The sequence below is a fragment of the Limanda limanda genome, chromosome 8, assembly GCF_963576545.1.
Source record: "Limanda limanda chromosome 8, fLimLim1.1, whole genome shotgun sequence".
Classification (NCBI taxonomy): Eukaryota; Metazoa; Chordata; class Actinopteri; order Pleuronectiformes; family Pleuronectidae; genus Limanda; species Limanda limanda.
This window is the reverse complement of record NC_083643.1, coordinates 9,946,443-9,967,336: the sequence shown is the minus strand read 5'-3', so window position 1 is coordinate 9,967,336 and position 20,894 is coordinate 9,946,443. Positions and strand designations below refer to the sequence as shown.

The window sequence follows — 20,894 nt, the reverse complement described above, 5'->3', positions numbered from 1 at the left end:
TAAATCCCCTGTACGAAACTTGGAAGATGATCTAAAGGCATCCCGTGTTCTACAGCCACTTCTTCTCTCACCTCGTCACGTATTGCTGAGAATAACATTTTAATTTCTCTTCCCTCCCTCCCCCAAGCCTTGAAGTATGTTGTGCAAGTATCTGCTATAAAGGACAAAATTGTGCTCTAACAGGTAAAGTATACCTCTGTTATCCTTTCACGGTTAAGTGAATTATAGTATTATATATCAGTCAGATAGACAGTTACAAAAACCTTTAAAGGGACTAATGAAAAGAAAAGAAAACTAAACTACATTTAAAAAACAAAACAATTAGTGGTTCTGTTCGTTTGACTTTTTTTTTCATTCACTCATTTTTTTTTTTTTATCAGCAGGTAGGAAAGCTTGTGGAGCCCAGGAGCAGGGGATCTCTGTGCTGCCATTATTCATGTTTCCATGGTTCCTCCTCAACAAGCGTGCACTCCGCAGCAGAGCCGTTAGTGGCTGAGGTTACCTGTAAGCAGTCAGCAGGGACATCTAAATAACCAATCCAAGGCACACATGATACAAAACACACACTTAATTTCTAGGTTAAATAAAAACTTTGATTTAGCTTCAGCCCAGGAATATGATTGGTCGATAGGCTTTGTACAGCTTGTACACCGAATATAACTAAAACCAAGCTATGGTATCTAAAAATAACAACTTTACTAATCAACTGTGCTATATATGCATGGTTTTAGATAATAAAGGCTGTAAAAGTTCATATCCGTGTAAAGCCAGAATACTGTTTAGGTATTAAAATATATTATATTATATTATTATAAATTATATATATATTATAAATTTGCGCTGTATGTTACTTGGCAATTAAAACACAGCCTCTTACTTATTATAGCTACTTTGCAACATGCAAAAACGTTAGAGCAGTATTGATCCCCTGTCCGACCACTAATGATCATGCGTTTGGTCCTAAGAGTTTCTGTTACTGACCTGGGATCAAACATTTATGACCAATAACTCATCAGGCATTAAAAAACAACACATGTGAATGAACTGTGAATGCAAAACAAAACATTATACAGACAACAAACACTACAGAATGAATGCAATTGTTAGTTTTTTTTGCTAGTTTGCAAGCGTTCTACAGTGGAAGAATCATATTTGAAAAATGGTGTTAGAAATGTGAGTCGATCTATTTACAGGCAAAAAGAACAGAGACAGAAAAAAACAGTCATGGAATAGCAAGCCTTTGAATTTAAATATAAATGTCTGCTAATAAATGGAGACTCAGAGTGGAGGGTATCACTTTTTTTTACTACGGACAGATTGCTGGTGTGACAGGATGCCAGTGTTGCTAGGCAACACCTTTCACCCTTTAATAAATGAATAGGCTCATCAGCAGACCTTTCCTGCCAGTGCGTGCGTGTGTCAGTAAAGAACTACATTATTCTAAAAGCCTATGATACATTCAGAGTGTGGATTCAAACTGTGTTATGTTTTACATTGTGGGAGCTGCTTCACAGCTTTTCCGATTTCTCAACACAGCTTTCACAATGAACAAAAATAGATGGTGTCAAAATACAAAAGCCCTGACGGGGAACGAGTCAGTGGCTGCGTTGTACATGTGTGTATGTAGGGAATATATGAACTGTTAATTAGCTGCAACACTTCTCCTCTCTGCATTTTAAATTCTACAGCAAAGGGACGACCCCTTTGGAAGCATTTCTGTTAAACAATTGAAATCCTCTTTGTTTCAGGAGAAATACGAATAATTAGAGAAATGATGTTCTATCAGGAGATATTTTGATTTAGGAAACGGATGTAGTGTGAACTTTTGATGGATTGGGAAAGCTGCTAAATAATTCCTCAGGGTCATAATGAGGATTATCTGGTGCTGCCTTTTGAGTTAGAGCCAAACCCCAAAGGCTTATAGTCATCAGATTAGCTACCTGTTGAGCTCGAGCCGAGTTATCCCTCATTTGCATGCGCTGAAATTGACTCAGCTTTTGGTTTGTTCGATTTTTGAAAAACCCTTTGGTAAAAGCGCTTAAAATTCTTAGACATCTGATCGACACAAAAGCTGCTATTCCCGAGAAATTAAATAAATAAATACATACACATGCATCTGTTGTTCTCTCGCTTCACTTCTGGCATAAAACAACAGTGGGAGTATTTACACATAATTAAAGACAAAGATGCAATGAATAAAGAAAATAAATGAAGCAAAGGTGAAGGGTGAGCATGCAACAAAAGAGAGGGTTATATACAAGTCTCTATGTCCGTTAGCGTTAATTGTACCTTGCATTCATCTACTACGACAGAAATGTTAGCAGTAGTTGAAGCGGTTGTAGCGGTATCGGTAAGGACGCACTGGTTGGAATTGTTTTCGTGGTGGTTCTTCATGTCGTCGTAGTAAGACGGGGTCTTCGTCATCATCTCGATGTCGTCTGACTTAGCCGTGTGTGCATCCAGCTCGTCGAGCTCTGCCTTGGACAGGTGGTACACGATGCCTGCACCGTAGGAGTCACCAACCACGTTCACCGAGGTCCTGAATCGATCCCTGCAGGGAGAGGCACCGGGATATGTAGAGTAAATTAAACGAGCGGAATGCTGGGAGGAATTTGCAGATGCAAGAAAAAACACAAACCTATAACCTATTTGTGACAACAATACACATTTGACTTGTCAAACTCACAGCAGCCAGTCAACAGCAACCAGCAGACTGATGTCTTCCGTTGGCAGGCCGACAGCAGTCAGGATCAGCAGCATAGTCACCAGGCCAGCACTGGGAATACTGGCTGCTCCTACACTGGCCAGGGTGGCTGTCAGACTGGAGGAAGACACAACAAATCAGCACTCAGTCACATTCTCTGATCCACCGAAGGACCCACACCACTCCTCTTCACCCCAGTGCAACTCTTCAGGCGCAAATGAACGAGAAATCGCTTCACCTCATTATTACAATTGAAGACATGCACTCTCTGTGGCGCTTGTGTAACAAGCTGAAGAGCGCCAGAGTGGGTCCTCCATCGCACATGAAGTGATATGAATGTGGGAGAGGGGATGTTTAATTTGAGGGTTCATAGACTGATGCACCATAAAAATGTCAGGCTTAAGGTCATCAATCCTTGACTCACTCTATTAAAAGAGGAGTATTCGGGGTAGTCAGTTACAGACACTCGAGACAAAGTAGGTGGTGTGTGGTTAAGAGTGTTTACTGAGCTTTATCCTCAGGTCTCCATTATTAACTGTGAAAAATGCATTCTCTCTGTGCAATAAGACACAACATACTCTGTTTTTTTAATCTTGTTGTGCACTTGAGTCTTTGGTTGTGCCACATTAACAGAGTCCATGTAAGAGAGCGTGAATATGGCAAGGGTCATTCTGGAAACTGTTGGGCTTCTCTACAGTACTGTAAGGTCTCAACCTTACTTTGTAGAGTTCCTTTAACATAAGCTATAATTTGGTACTATAAAAATTGAATTGAATTAACGAATTTTACAACCTTTCTGTAGAAATTATATGCAGAACTAGAAGGACCCTGTGAGAGTGCATTCCTCCACTAAGTCTAACACCCTGTCACGCCATGTTGGGTAGTTTCTGCTATACCTTGCTAACTAACAAACAGACAAACTAACACCAAAGAAAACAAGACCTCCTATATGGAGTTAATTGATGTTCACATTTGTTAACTTCAATTCAACAGTGCGACCACATCTTAAATATTTTAAGCACAAAGACAAACTCTCAAAAGTGTTTCCTGACCTGACAGTGACAATCTGGCCCGGGTCAAGGTAGATACCATTCATTTGGGCAATGAAGATGGCAGCCACAGCCTCGTACAGAGCAGTTCCATCCATGTTAATGGTGGCACCGACTGGGAGCACAAAACGAGTGACTCTTTTGTCAATACCCAAGTTCTCCTCCAGACAACGGAAGGTGACGGGCAGGGTTCCAGCACTGGAGGGGAAAGCAGAAGAGTGTAGGTTATACATTGAATTAATAATCATTAAGAAGGTTCCATCCATCCTGGTGCTTACCTAGATGCTGTACCCAGAGCAGTGATCCAGGCCTGGAAGATACCCAGGAAGAAGGTGAAGGGGTTTTTCCTGACGATAAAGAAATAGATGCTGGGCAGGAAGATTGCTCCATGAATGATGAGGCCGATGATGACAGTGACCATGTACATGCCCAGCTGCCTTCCCACCACCTCCAGATCCTTGATGGAGATGATCTTACCACAGATCAGACAAGCGATACCGAAGGGAGAGTACCTGATGAGATGTAAAAAGCGTTGGTTATTCCGGTGAATTTAGCAGTAAACAAAAACAGTTTGTCAGGAAACTGTCCAATTCTGCATAAAATTTCACAAAAATGTCGCAATGACTTAAATTGGGTATAAACAGTTATTTCTGTCTCAAAATAACCAAATGAGTTTCAAAATGAGTCAATGAGATTCTTAAGTGATACAAACCACATGATCAGGATGACAAGTTTCATCACAATCTCATTGAGGATGCTGAAGAATTCAAGCATGAGTCTGGCCTTCTCTCCCATCTTGCCCATGCAGATGCCAAATGCAATAAAGAAACCAATCAGACCTGTGACAGAAAACCATAAATGTATCCTTAAGCTTGAATACCAGTTTTTGTGTGTGAATGTGTAGCATGAAGGAACTCTTATCGATAGGTGAGACATTTTAAGACAAATTTATGCTCAATGCTTGGTAGATATACGGAAACGGACATAGCCTCTTGTCTGTATTTTGTCTGTATTTGTGCACTTCTTCTGAAAGCTTACGGATAAGGACAAAATGGAGCAGTAGCCTACCATCCGAAATCGTTGCAGTGTCGCCAATAGTTCAAGCTAAACAATGATAGAACACGAGGAAGAAATTCCGATGGTGTAAATTGGACGCATCTCTTTTCATGTGTTATGGCAGCATAAATGAGCCTTCACATTTACAACTCAAGGTCATCAGGTTTGTTCAAGGGTTTGCTTCTGTCAAATTGTGGAGGTGTAGTAATGAAAGTGTAATGACACTTTCAGTCCTAGCTAGGATAGCGACATTGCTCCAGGGATGGCAACGTCTGTTGATGGGGGCCACTACTTTGGTCAGATATTAATAGATGACACTCCATGAAGTTTGCTGCAGACATTAATTGATCCTAATGACTTTGTTGACTTATCTTCTAGTTAAATACTTATTTTCAAGCTAATGACATTCCTGTTAGCAACCAGTGCTAGCAGTGTTTAGCACTGATAAGCCAATAGTGTGGTATAACACTAAAAAATGACAGTGAACATGCTTAATGTGGTGCCTGCTTAGCTTAAACATGTTAGCATTGTCACTGTGAGAATGTTAGCATGCTGTACATCCTCACACAGCAGCTAGCATTTCTGTTAATCTTAACGGTGGTAATCATCTTGTGAGCTTTTTAACGTGGGAAAGGGAAATGGGGTCACACACCCAGGACATTCATGCCACTTTTGAACTGCAGGGTCTTAGTGACGAGGATCTCAGGCTCCCTGGTGATGTTGGCCACCAGTCCCTCCATGATGGTGGTGGCGTTGAGGTTCTCCTCAAATGGTATCTCAGTCTTCTTTGTGACCGTCGCGACCTGAGGTTACAAAGGAAGAAATATTAGTGCGGAGCTTATTGACTGACACTGGGCCCATTATGCTATCAAATGACACTCTACTGACAATCATTGAGTTCCAGAGTCACTGGTTATCCTCTATGATTTAATGTGTGTAGGAATTTATGTGTTGATAAATCCTCCGCTAGGCTATAAAGACAGCCCCACGCTTTCCAATTTCCAGACATGCACTTGTTCATCATCTGGTCCTCCATTACCTGTTGGAAACAAGCCTGCACCAGGTTCTCTGGGAACAGGTTCCTGATCAGATCAAAGAAGGCATCCAAGCTGGAGACATCGTCATTCTTCTCGCCCTGGCCCAGATTCTCCTTCAGTTTGGGGTTGCCAGGGTGGATGAGCAACACCAGGATGACTCCCAGGACAGCGGCAATGATGGTGGTGGACATGTAGTAGACCATTGCTCTGGTGCCCAGGCGACCGCTGGATTTGGCGTCCAAACCGGCCAGACCTGCAGCCAGAACAAGCGTCATTGTGTTTACCTGATATTTGCTTGGTAACATTACATGGAAATGTGAACTCAATACTCTGTTGCATGAGGGCTGAATGAAACTGAAATCAGAAGATTGCATAACGGTGTTTGATCATGTGCGTGATTCTTGCATTATGGATGAAATAATATATTGCGATTACAATTTATTTTCAAAATTACAATCAAACAGAACTTTTGCATCATGTCTGTTATTATCAGTGAAATTGTCCTCACAATAAGACTCAGCATTGAAGAAGCTAATAACTTGTAAAGATTAAAAAAACAATCGCTAAGGTTATATCTTGTAATAATGATCGGTCTCACTGCACCTGTGATTAAACTGGAGATGATAAGTGGCAGGATCAACATCTTCAGCATCCTCATCAGGATGTCTCCAGGAAAAGCGATCACCATGATGATATCTGGGTGAATCGGGGAGGCCACACGCAGCAAACATCCTGATACAGCTCCCAAGATCACACCTGAAGTGCAAGGCACGTGTTAGAGAGTGAAAGAAGAGTCGAAGAGCATCAGTTATGAAGTCAGACAGAGAAGTGATTCATTTTTTGTAAAGCCATTCCAGTGGGTGTTTTCACCTCTATTGAGAGGAGCTTAGATACAATCTGATAAGAAACAAATGATCGACAATTTTGTCCTTAAAATGGCCTCAATAATTGGCCCCTGCCTTATCGATGGAGTTGTTTGGAGCTGTGCAAGAGGCTGTCTGCTGCTTGCCTAGCGAGGACAGTTTTACAAGAGATAAAACGGAAACCTGCTATGAGAGAGTAAATCTCAACGAGGATTAAGATCAGATCTCTTGGCAGCAGCCGGGCAGAGGCAGCATGTCAGATTCTCTGGTGAAGCATCTGTAATGTCTGCAAACCCAAGACGTTTTTCGAGGATTGTGGCGCCGAAGGTGAAAAAGACTTATACTAACTCTCAGTAAAGGAGGGAAAGAGAGTTAACCCTAATCCCAGGCTCACTTTGTGCCTCACTGGGATATTGCGGCTATCTAATGGTTTTTTCTATCCCAACCTGTTCCCTGGCTTCCATTTACTCCCTACCACCCTGAAAATGTTAAAAGTTCAACCCCTCTCTCACAAAGCCTCTGTTGACCCTTGACATACTGTATGTCGCTTCCAGCCAACAACTTATTCTCTGCCCAGAAGTAAAGATGACCTCTGTGTCCTCTCACCTCCCTGCAGCCCCGCCCACCAGTTCCCAGAAGTTGGCCTCCGACAAATCCCCAGCATCCCACTCCTCACCCCCCAGGGCTGCACTTCCTCTGCTACCCCACCACTGCCAAAGATCATACAGCCCAAGACGTTATTTAACAACAAACCCTTGGAATCAAAAGCCCTCGAGCCTTCTTTGGAAAAAAATCGTAAACTGTCCTCTGGGATTCAATCTAACCTCCAGTCTAGCAGCATCCTGTGGATACTGCACACCCAACAGTTTTGGATGGCACTTGATTTCCTGTGCCTTCCCTTTGGCCAATTTGCAAGCTCCCATTCAGGCTCCTATCTGCCAAGTGACAGATGATCAATGATCATGCTGGCTCACTTGCTTTGCTAGAGTCCTGCCAAGTGGGGTGAGATCTACACATGCACACAAACACACAGATAGAGAGACACACACATTGCTGAACAATCTATATATACACACACACAGGCAGCACATCCATATCGCTTACCCTTATAAAGGATTGTGAAGAGACCACATAGGTGTCAGACACAACAAAGTGTAAATGATGTGCTGGTTAAACACAAATCTGATTTAAGGCCTTTAACCACAAATTGCATCATTACTTTCGTGCCCTTTCCTCTTTTCATTATATCTTTTTCATTAAATCTCCCCCCTGTGGTGCAGTGAGTCAGTGCTATAATCACGGCATTTTTCATGCACCACTGTTTTCGGTGACCAGCGCCTCAGAGAGCTGTCGACAGCAACAGGTGGCACGGAGCGGAGGAAGGTCAGGACACCCAGTCATCGCTCTGTCTGGTACACTGAGCTAGCACAGATGGCCTCTCCTTCTCATTTTACCAGCAAGCTGCATAATCAAGCTTTGATTTAACAGAACACTGATCTCAGCGGTGGTGCCCATCTCTAGCATGCCCTGGGAAATTTTAGAGAAAGAAAGAATGAAAGTTTTGACACAACGAGGCGACTTACCGAGGATGGTGAGTGTGAGCAGCAGGTTCGAAAACAGCTTGGAGCACATTCTGGCACATTTGGATTGAGGCCGGGCCTCAATGGGCTCCAGGTGACTCTCGTGCATCCTCACCTCCACTTGTTTAGGCATACTGTTGGCACTGTGACAGAAAGGAAACAAATTAGTAAATGCACAACTTTCTTCAACACACACTTGTCAACACACACTTGTCAAAACAGCATTGTCATTCAGTTTACAGTTTACATCACATGGTCACGTTCAGTCATGTTTGGTCAGGGTTAGAATAAGTGAAGCATTATGCAAAGAAGAAAACCATAAAACAGACAGTGGTGGAAAGTAAGGAAGTAGAATTACTTTGTTACTGTACTTAAGTAGATTTTTCACATATCTGTACTTTACTTGAGAATTTATTTTCCTGACGACTTTTTACTTTTACTCGCTACATTTGAGCACAACCATCTGTACTTTCTACTTCTTACATTCTCAAAACTGGCTCGTTACTTGAGCAGCGGAGGTTAGCGCCGCACGCTTCTACGCAGAGACAGGTGCTCAGGCAGGAGCTCGGTTCAGTTCACTATTTAGTATTCTGTCTGAAATTTGGCAGCAAAACGAGACTGTGTCCAGTGATTTTCTCTTTTCTGTACCAGCACTGTGCAGGCTGTTAACAAAAGAGAAACTATCTTATTTTGTGTGTCTAGAACTTGTTTCCCTTTGCTCAGTTATCATAAGGGGAATTGTGTATCACTCCTGCTACTGATGAAAGGTCCATGTTTAGTGATATTTACAGAATGTTTTAGTGGTTATACTGTGGTTTATTAATGTTCTTGGCAGACACAAGAGGCACTTGTTTATAATTGATTCTTTGTTGTCTCTAGAAGTTCAGATGCGCTGGTCCATTACTATTTCAACCTCAGCATCTAGGGTTCAAAATTGGTAAAATGATACATTATATACATTATATGCATATTGTTGTTATCATTTTTCCGTCAGTTAAGATATTTCTTGAGGAGAAACATTTTGGGTTGTTTTGTGTCTGTATAGGCCTACTATAAAAAGCACTTTGCATTTTTAATTTTGGTACATGTACTTTTACTTTTGATACTTAAGTACATTTCAACACCAGATACTTTTGATACTTAAGTACTTTTAATATGAGCTACTTTAAGACTTTTACTCAAGTCATTTTCTGACAGTTGACTTTTACTTTTAGCCCAAGTCACTTTCAGGTAAGATATCTGTACTTTTACTCAAGTATGGCTTTCAAGTACTTTGTACACCACTGAAAACAGAAATCAGTTATTACTCTGCATGTGTAATACCTGAAAACCATAAATGAAAAAAGAATACTGAGATTTCAAGTGTGTTATCAAGCTGTCAGTCCAACATTGTTCATGGTGACAACAACAGACAGAGGACGACAGCTAACTGCTGCTTAAAAAACTACTGTTGAGTCTTGTCCTTCTATTGAGAACAGATTAATTTTTTCTCTGTAGTACTGAGGAGTCATCTGTAACAAAGAATTATTATAAACTGATTTTATGGGATTTTAGAAGAATGTAATGTCACTGATTGTAATAACTTTCTTTACTTTTTTACCATCCATAAAGTAATATAATTAAATATATAATAATTACATAGATTAACATTATTATAAAGCAGCATTCTAGAACAGCGTACAGATCCACAGATCACAGTGAAAAAACCCACAAGTTTTAGACTCACCGAAATCTAGCAAACATCGAGCATTTATGTAATGTTTTTAATTAATAACAACATGAGGCGCAGACAAACACTGACAAAATTCCCTGGTGGATGCCTTTGGGTATTAATTTAAGACGGCAATGAAGAAGAGAAACAGACGGAGAGTAAGAAAAAAAAAGGAAAATGCCAACTTCACAGAACAATCACTCCACAAATTACAGCGAGGAGGAGCAGACACGTCGCCTGTGAAACACTCTCCTATGCCTCCTCTCAGATATGATGGTGAAAGAGTTCATTTCGAATCACACAAAAACCTCAAATTCAATTGTAGGAGAGAAAAGAAGAGAAGAGGCGTTAGATCCATTGTGTCCTTGAGAAGTTGCTGGAACGATTTATCAAATTGCGCGACTTGCTTTGACATATATTTTGTGTGTAAGAAAATGGAAACGTCTCGGTGATGCTTTTCATCTTCAATAACCCGACAAAGAAAAAAAGTTCCGCTGGGGTGGATTACAAAGAGAAGCAAAGAAGAAATAAAGTGAGTTTGACCTTTCACCTCACCCCTGGGGTTCATGGCCTAAACCTCCAAAAAGGGAAGCCACAATGGTGAAGTTAATTATCATTGTTTGCGGACCCTCCCCCTATAGTCCACTAGGAAGTCAGAACACTTCATAGATATTTATCAAGTCGCCCGTCAGGCTTTCCTTTTTTCTTCGAGCTGAGACTTGATCAAAGAAAAGACAAATCAATAGACTTCAGTGGGCGAACTTCCTTTCGACCGAAGGTTCTTTATTGTGTTATTGTTGCAGTGTAAGTAGGCACCAATAATTCCACATGAGCACGCAGACACACGGAATCACACACTAGAAGACGCACCTCCCCCGGCTTTGTGTATTGCTGCGTTGTGCGCTTGGCTATAGGAGACCACCTGGTCGGCTTCCAGGCGCACAGATGGATGTGTCCCATCTTATCTTATTCATTTCAAAGTGAGGTGGGAAAAACAGAATGCATGCAAACAGCAGGGAAACAGTCGCCGCCATCACACTCATACCTCTGCGCTATTCATACTCCTGACGGGTGGTGTGGGGGGGGACAGAAAAAGCTGGATGAATGCGTAAAACCCCCAGAAATAAAACCATGAAATATTGTGCATTCAAGTGAGACCTCATTCCAGGAGACTGATGATGACAGCCGTTAATTGAATTTCCCCTCCTTTTCTCTCCCTTTTTCATTATTTTTAGCTCGAAGAAAGAGAGAGGAAGCAGATGTTGGACGTCACAGAGGTCGGATATTATTCTGTCATGATCCTCTCATTAGCGCTTCTCTCACCAAGTCAGAGACAGATGAGAGTGGGCCTGTGCAACCCAATGATCGATGAATAAGAGAATATACAGCAGGATAATAAACTCCTGCACAGAGGTGCTATTTCACACCAGTAGAGGAAAAGGTTTGTTTCTATTAACGCATGATTATATAAGATGGAAAATTCCCCTTGCGGGTTTTTTTATTTAAACTTTCATTAACATGGCATGAGATTAGAATTAATTATCTCGGCTCTCAAGAATCATTCTGGGAAATTGAATCTTTTTCTTTGTCCAATTAAATGGATTTGAGCTGCTTCTGTTGGAAACTCAAAACAAAAGCCTTCACTGCCACGTAGAAAGTCGCCCATGAAGGGACTATAATTGATTTTGACCAAATTGTCCAGCAAACTTCATGATTCAGAAGTCATCACACACACACATACCCACAGAGTTTCTTCTCCTCCGTCTCTAATTGAATCATTTAGGAAAATTGGTTAATCTCGGCCGAGGGCTTAATCACATTAATTTCATTACAGGACCGCGAAAGCCAGAAGGAATTAATCAAGATCTTAATAAACCAACACCTGATATCAAACTATGTGACACACAGCCTCAACTAAAAGACGCTAAAATGATCCAAAACTACAACTTGTACTCTAAATAAGTTCCCTCATTTTCTTCTGATGTGTAACAACTTTTAACTTCGACATAAAAAAAAGTGATTGCATGAGTGTACTACAATGAATGAAGTAAGGTATACCTAGAAGTTTGTATGGAATGCATAGTACTTACTTCATTTGTGGTGGAGTTGAGGTAAGTGCTACATTAACTATAGGATCAAAACTCCAGGCTTTGGTTTTAAAGAGGGAATCAGCACAAGAAATTGTTAGTGGGATCACAACTGCTCCATCACCCCCCCCAAAAAAAAGAGAAGTGCTGCCAGAGGATACGGTCCCTGGTCGAGCCGGCGGCAGGAAGCACCAGAGCTCTTCTGACAGCTAGAGGCTCTCAGCTGTCCCAGCAGCTCGTCCCAAACGCATCCAGAGAGGAGCGGGTCAACGCAGAGCCAGACGACGCACCTAGTCACAGCCGCGGCAACCTGAATTGCCCCATCCTGATGTCTGCAACCCCCCCCCCCAACCCCCCTTAGCCCCCACCCCCCTGACTCCATCACCACCGCCGTCGGCCACAGCCAGCTAAGCCACACACAGCATGCACACACACATCAAACAAACCTAGGGAGTTAATATAAATACCTACAAAAGAAAAAGTGGAGGGGAGGAGTCAATATTCGGAGCTTAACAGTCAAATCCATCAGGGATCCTCCATTCCCTGGACCCTGTAATCCCCCCAGAGAGCTCGGCCGCAGACTCATCCACGAGGGGATGGCGAGGGTACGGCCGGGCTGCATGGATGAGCCTGATGATGCCTGCTAATGGCACAGTGCAATGCTTTGTAAGAAGCCCTTTCGCTGAGAAGGGAATAAACGACAAAGGAATGACGGATGGGAAGATTTAATATTCATAATGTTGTGGTTTTTGGGGCTTTGGGGTCAATTCTGATGGACAGCAGGGAGAGGTTAATGTTTACGTCTGCCTGTTGTTAAGCTGCAACACAATATTATATCACAGCGGGTGCTCTCTGCAGGATGCCACACAAGACCAATTGTCAATATCCTTTGATTCAAAGGCACAGTAGATATCGGGGTTTATACAGAGCCAGTGGCCTCATGGATCATTTGTTATCATTGGAAGACAGACACAAAAAGGATGTCTTTTGACGATACTGTCAAAAAAGGTTCTCGCATTCAAGCCACATGGTCTCCAATTTATAGATTTACATATCCTCAATACGACTCCAGAGCTCTGAAGTCCGAAGCACACAAATGGCCAACGTGATTCATGCGAGGATGGTGTCACACTGATTTCTCTCTAGTCTCCCAGCAGCATGGGACTTCACATGGTATTGAGCAGTATCACATTATTCTAATTAGGGAAATGTGTTGGAAAGCTATTTCCTCGTCAGACAAATGACCGGCTGCACAACAAAAGCCGGAGGAATGCCATCTCTGTCGGCGTAGGTTGTGTCATGAGAAATCACTCATCCTAAATCCCTTGACATGTCATACTCATTCAAAGGGCTCTCGAGGGGGAAAGGGGAGCATTTTTCCGGGGATGAGAACGAGGGACCAAGACAGAGAAGAAGGGGTTACAGGGTAGGGGGGGGTTTTGAGAGGGACACTAGGGGGAAAAGGGGTACCGGGGTCACACCAGCACCTCTCAGCCAAAAGAGGGGCCTGTGAGGGGAAGGCCGAGGCAGCCATCCCTGCTTTTGGCTGGTACCATGTGAAGCTCTCTGCTTCCTCTCTCTTCCTTCTGAGGGGCTTTGTTTCACACGCAAACAGTGGCAGTGGCCCCAACTCGCCCGGCCAAGCGCTGCATCCAAACTGGCAGGGGTGAGAAAGGAAGGGAGGGGGGGTGTTTGGGTATAGCGTGGGGAGGGAGGTCAGTGGGCATGTCCAGAATGCCAGTTTCTTTTGGGGCACTGATGTCATGCCTGTGCCCACCGTGGGAGAGCAGCGGAGGGACCAAGGCGCCCCTTTACCCCCCCTCCCACCCCCCCTCCACCCTCCACAGTCTCTTTTTCCAGGATGAATGAATCTTTCAGAAGCGGCGCCCATTGTGTCCCATAATCGACAGCGATTATCCCGATTTTATGCTGCCTTCCCAGTGCGAGGAGGTTCCCCGAGTGCTGGCATTGAGGGCCAACGCCATGCAGCAAGGACCACGAGGGGTTGTCCTAGCAACACTCTGTGGCTTAGTTAGAGGACGATGAAGGGGGGGAAAGAGGAAGCTAATGCCACACACACACACACACACACACATCCCGCACACACACCACAATAAGATGGGAGGCAGCTTGATAGATTAGCAGCTAATATCGTTACATCACCAAAGTGAATTTCATACAGAAAACAAACCTGCGGAGATTTGAAACGCTTCTTTAGCATCTACATCATTCATGACAATCACTGCCACTCTACCAACCTCAACGTGAGCTTTTATAATAATTAACACGTTTGTGTTGGAGACCACTGGTGTGATTATACTTGTCTAATTCAATATATGTTGATCCTTGCGATCGCACACAGGGGGGGCAAATGTAAATGAGGACACCAGTTTCCCACTGGTCTCTCAAGGGGCCCAATGCCCGTTCTCATGACTGGTGCATCACAGTATCCTGTGAGGTAAAGACAACTGGAGCCGGGCCAGACTCCGGATATATCTGAACCCCGTGGGCCTCCCAGCCACTTGCCATGCAGTGGGAAGAAACGGGCTCACACATCGTGGCTGCCTAGGAGCTGTGAAAAAACACCCCCCCCACCCACCCACCCACCCATCCACCCCTCTCTCTCCCTCTCTACTTCCCCCAAATGAAGCTCTTAGCAAACACTTCAGGTTGTGCCATGCATAGGAAGTGGGAGATAAATTCCAGCATCAGAAGAAAGGGACGCATTGTCACTCTACGCCTCTCACTTATGTATCCCTGGATGGTCGTGGGGATGAATGCGTTCAGTGATAGATGAGAGAGATGCGTGGACTATCATGCAAATCTGGTCAACTCCATCAGCCATGGAAGCGTCTGTTCTTCAATGGAGGAAGACCCTCTTAGAAACAGTATCTCTTATACGAGGAGGGACCAGTGGGAAACAAACTTTCCTATCAGGTGGAAGTTGCCTCAATCCTCAACCCCCGACCACAAGGACTGAATCAACACTGCGATGGCCCCACATTCCCAAGGTTTCTCCAACAAGCGCCCCTAATTAAATTAATCTACCAAGGTCTCGGGGGGTTAATGGAGATATTATTGCTCAATGATTGGAAAATGTGTTTCATTATCAGCCTCTGCTCTGCACATGAATCATTTTAATATGTCTGCATTTATCAATTCATCCCAGGCATGCAGGTCAATCTACTCCTGAGCCCACAGCACACTTCAGCTTCAACAGAGAGAATATCTGTAACAGGAGCGCAGCCTTTTTTTTCTGGATTTGTTTCATGTAAAAGAAGTGACCCAACACAAACGTAGGTGAGTCACTCAGCGGTGCAACTGGATTCCAAGTGAACTCTGGAGTGAGAATACAGTTGGAGCAACGACTGGGGCGGGCGGAGCCAAATGACCTGCACATTGAACCACGCTGATTTCTGCTGATATTCTCCAAAGTCAATTCCACATTCCCACTCACTATTCCTACACATTTACAGTCGAATCTAATTCCACAACAGTACTAAGCTGCTGCAAAGATCAGATGTTGCCACAGTGGAGCAAAAACAAATCAGACATCAATTTATTAGAGCGTGTAATCAGTACTATATTGTTGAAGCTTTATTAAATGGTGGTGACAGAAAACACTTTTGCAGTTTAATTATGTCTGCAGAATGAAGCCATTTACAGCAATTAGAACAAGAATAAATTTGAAGGAAAGACTGTATAAACTGTTTACACTGAGAGGAATTAATTCTCATTTTATTGTCTTTTGTCTCTTTATGTTTTCCTATAACAGCAGCCAAGGGTTTTTTTCACGTAAATATTTGCATTGTTAATATTATCTACAAAAAATCCAAACTAAAAAAAAAATGTCTCTTCCACTTCATCTCTTTTAGGAGCAAGTTAACAAATCCTTCCTGTTGTTTTTTACTCATGTGAACATGGATCCTCTGCAGTATTGCAATATCACATGTTATAAGGGTTTGGTCAGTACTTTAAAAGCAAAACTGTTCTGACATATTAGAATTAACTCAAAGGTCTCTTGCGAAATGCTATGAATCATCAGAACAAGGCTGAACAAAAACAAAGTCCTGAACACTGAAAACAAACCAGAGATCGAGTTTGGGCTCAGACACTCTGAAGTGCATTAATCAATCCTCAAATCAAATGAGGTGTTTAAGCACAGATCAAATATACATTGAACGGTCATAGATTTTTTTTTTGTTAAATGTTTGTCTTTTGTCCAGATTTAATGTGGTGTTGCATTGGAGCCTCCCTCTGTATCTGCATGATCAATCTCCTTTTCAGTTCGTGCCAATTTGCAAAAGAAACCCTTCATGCATTGTAACAGCTGTAACACTGTCCCTGCCCTTTCACCACATTTTGCAATTTTGACCATTCTGTTTTACAATCAGGCTGCGACGGCATCCCGACAACGCCTGATTGAACCAGAGGTGGCTGTCCCTCAGCATCCTCTAAGGTTACCCTTTGTTTGACACGTCCCTTTGTGTCAATAATGAGACGGTCATTAGAGGGAGCCTCTGGGAATCCTGAGGCTAGTGTTGTAGTCTGCATTGGTCTCTCAGATGTGACCAGTCCCACTGTAATTATGTGCTAACTGCCCATTATGCCTGCGAGCGGTTGTCATAGGACTGAATATGGTGATTCCCATCCGCCTGGATAATGTCTATAGAGTTTGAGAGCATCTAATCAAACTTGAGCTTGACACTCAGATATAATCATCCCTGCATGTTTGTCCTCTTCCCCTTTGGCTCTCCTGCTTTCTCTATATCCATTGCATGCAAAATGAAGTGCTCCCAACTCACAGACACTCATCCTTCACTCTTACATGATGTTCCAAGAGTGATGTCATTTTTGCAGTTGGGTCTTTTCGAAGGATTTTGCTACTCCCCCTCTCCCCAGCCCCCACCTTTTGCCTAAAGCTGCTCAGATGAAAGGTCAGCAGAGGAAAGAAGATCATCCATAGTCAAGTGAGATTTTCCTGCCGCACCTCCACTCAGCCTCCTCCATCACATGAGGGGTTCCACACCTCCAGCTCATTCCTAATCGCTCTCTACCTACAGTCGCTGCTGGTTCGAGTCGGCCGCATATGAAGCGATGCTACACTGTTATCATTAGCATCTGTTTGACAGAGCTGGCGATATGGCAGCACGCAGCTTTTTGATGGCTTCGGCCCGATTCCCCACGGGACCTCATTAAATCCGCCTATAAGGCAGGACCACCCCCACCCACTACTCCAACCACCGCGATGGCATACCCGTTCCATTGCCGAGAAAAGGGATGACAGCGGCAGAGAGATGTATAGTCGGCGGAGGGAAAGGGTGGGAGGGATGAAACGGATAGATATGTAACAATGTATGGGGGAAGGGTGGAGGGAAAAAGGGGGGGAGGGTTGGAGAAAGGGAAGGTGTGGCTGATGAAGGTGTTAGGATGGAGACAAAGGAATGAAATGGCGAACACGGGAGGAAAATCAGGGGTTGGAGCGAAGGTCCGATTAAAGTAATCAATGGAAGTGGTGAGTGAGACGGTCTCCATGGCGACACGACAAGCTCCCGTGTTTCCAGGTTATCTGTGGATTCACGAGGAGCCGACATCTGTGTGGGGCAGCTGGCCCTGGGAACACAGATTACTGCACACACCACGTTTCATACATCACTAGCCTCACCTGCCACACTCTCACATTTAAATATGTGTAGACGATACGTGCAAATACTCTCACTGTGCACCCCCCCCCCCCCCCCCCTCTGGCTGACATTAGTGCGAGCACAACAAATGTTGCAGGCACGCGCGCAAAATATCGCACTGTCGCCATAAATCTCTGCTGGTCTGGTCCCGTGGTATCTGCTGCGGTGTGAGGGAGGGGGTTACAGTCCCACTCAAGATTTGCCAATAAGAGGACTAAGGAGGATGGATGTTCTCTCACTAATTAAACCCTGGGGGTCTGTAGGGACTGAGCTCAGCCCGCAACGCTGTCCCCTGCCCTGCTCTCCTCACACCACCCTGCAGTGTAGACAGGAAGGGCATTCCTGTACACACATGCATAGACACACACATACACGCACACACACACACATACATACAAAGCTCATTTAACAGCCAGTGTGCCAGCTCATATGGTTAAAAAAATAAAAGGGTTTAAGATGTAGTAATTACCTCAAGATAAGATCTGTTATTAATTCCTAGTTGGGGAAATTGGACAGTTAATTAGATATCTTTATAAAGGTTTGAAAGAGTTTTTATTTCATGCTAATTTATGTGTTTTGGCATATTTACTAAAAGTATTTTTCGCTGTATATTTAAATTATCACACCACATTGTGCCAGAAAAAATATACTGAATACTTTCTCTAACATCTTTCCTGAGATTTTCACTAGGACCAATTTGATCTTGTATTGCTTGAACTCCAGTGCTCCTTGGATACGTGCCATATGGTATTTGCTGGTTGGATGTCATGCTATGCTCATTACTGTAGACAGAAGCTGAAACATATGCAGACATGGCCTGAGGTGATGATGAACACACATTTTGTGTAAAGTAAGATCATTAAATAGCTGAAAACTCCTCATCTGTGCATCTGCATCGAAGAAAAACACAGCGCGTCGAGGATCCGACCAGAACCCAACAAGAGACGGATCAGGAGAGCGTGGAAGTGTGACAGAGCTGTCAGTGTCTCACTCTCTCTTCCTCATTACAGATTCTCTCTCTCTATCTCTCTCACTGTTTCTCCCTCATCTTCTCCCTGTTTCTCCCTCTTAGTCACACAAACACACACACACTTGCCTGATGTACAACACAATTTCAGTAGAGGCAGATTTTTCGAACTGTGTTTTCGTCTTGTTTCCACGCATCAAAACACACAGGGCACCTTGGACCTGTATGAAAACCTGCTGGGGTCTGGGTCCAGCAAACAGAGACAGGCAAACAGCAAGAATATCAACAAATTCAGTGATGCCTGACGTGAATATACAGAAAAATGTTTAAAGATATATTCCTGATTTGTGTTGAAACAGTAACTCCAGTCTGTTGTGTAACATGAAGGAAGAGAGGCTTCTCCTCTCTTTACATCTGCTTTCCTTTCAGGACCAACTCACTGCCTCTGTTCCTTCAGAACCACGTCTACTCTGTGTTTTCCTCGGAATTCTTGAAATCCTGTAAAAATAAGAAGCTAACTGTTTCCTATTACTGACTGCTGTTACATGTGAGAAGCCACAGCGGGGCCCCTGTAGCTCCTCGGCTCGTTGTTTTTCTTCCAGTGTCATTATTCGCGGCATACTTTGTGCAGCTATGTAAATATTTCTTCAGTCACATGCAGCACTGGAATGCCGTTGAGAGCAAACACGCTTGCCTAATTCTGACAGCCTGCCTGTAGTCGCAGGCTTGTCAGAAGATCTGGGCAGGAGTATTTTTGACACATTTCCACTGTCTGATCCCCGACGCAGCCAAATCCCCAGAGCTCACTGATCTTGGGCCGCTCAGAGGAGGGTAAACCCCCTATAGTGGAGATGGAAGGCGTAAAACACAAAGTCCCTCCGAAATCCTTGTCCATTGTAATCCTCCTATTATAAGAGGAACCAGGATTCCCAGTGACGACAGGATCCTGCTGTAGGAGCAGGAGACTGTACAGTGAGGAATAAATGAAAATATCAATCAAAATTAATTTAACTTGACAGCAAACGTCGACAATAATCTATTTAATTCACACATGAGGCAAATTCAAAGTCTGCGCTCAATACAACGAGATAATATTATGTGGTATAAATGTTCCTGTTTATCGGATGACAGATAAATAGATAGATAGATAGATAGATAGATAGATAGATAGATAGATAGATAGATAGATAGATAGATAGATAGATAGATAGATAGATAGATAGATAGATAGATAGATAGATAGATAGATAGATAGATAGATAGATAGATAGATAGATAGATAGATAGATAGATAGATAGATAGATAGATAGATAGATAGATAGATAGATAGATAGATAGATAGATAGATAGATAGATAGATAGATAGATAGATAGATAGATAGATAGATGGATAGATAGATGGATGGACGGATAGATAGATAGATACAAAGGTATCATGATTGTATAATCGATGGATGATAGATTGATAGATAGATAGACAGACAGACAGACAGACAGACAGACAGACAGACAGACAGACAGACAGACAGACAGACAGACAGACAGACAGACAGACAGACAGACAGACAGACAGACAGACAGACAGACAGACAGACAGACAGACAGACAGACAGACAGACAGACAGACAGACAGACAGACAGACAGACAGACAGACAGACAGACAGACAGACAGACAGACAGACAGACAGACAGACAGACAGACAGACAGACAGACAGACAGACAGACAGACAGACAGACAGACAGACAGACAGACAGACAGACAGACAGACAGACAGACAGACAGACAGACAGACAGACAGACAGACAGACAGACAGACAGACAGACAGACAGACAGACAGACAGACAGACAGACAGACAGACAGACAGACAGACAGACAGACAGACAGACAGACAGACAGATAGATAGATAGATAGATAGATAGATAGATAGATAGATAGATAGATAGATAGATAGATAGATAGATAGATAGATAGATAGATAGATAGATAGATAGATAGATAGATAGATAGATAGATAGATAGATAGATGGATGGATGGACGGATAGATAGATACAAAGATATCACGATTGTATAATCGATGGATGATAGATAGATAGATAGATAGATAGATAGATAGATAGATAGATAGATAGATAGATAGATAGATAGATA

The 20,894-nt window shown here is 43.1% G+C and overlaps 1 protein-coding gene across 1 annotated transcript; it reads right to left on the bottom strand.

Annotated features, from left to right (window-relative positions):
• Positions 1-430: 430 nt before the first annotated feature.
• On the bottom strand, positions 431-12,122 carry slc1a2b (solute carrier family 1 member 2b). The gene is made up of 11 exons (XM_061076206.1): positions 12,091-12,122; positions 8,293-8,432; positions 6,450-6,602; positions 5,849-6,099; positions 5,462-5,612; positions 4,466-4,592; positions 4,032-4,265; positions 3,757-3,951; positions 2,687-2,821; positions 2,290-2,551; positions 431-502 (listed from the first exon to the last, which is right to left on the bottom strand). The coding sequence occupies exons 1-11, from the start codon at positions 12,093-12,095 to the stop codon at positions 431-433; spliced, it is 1,725 nt and encodes a 574-aa protein (XP_060932189.1). The 5' UTR covers positions 12,096-12,122.
• Between the last annotated feature and the right edge of the window lie 8,772 nt (positions 12,123-20,894).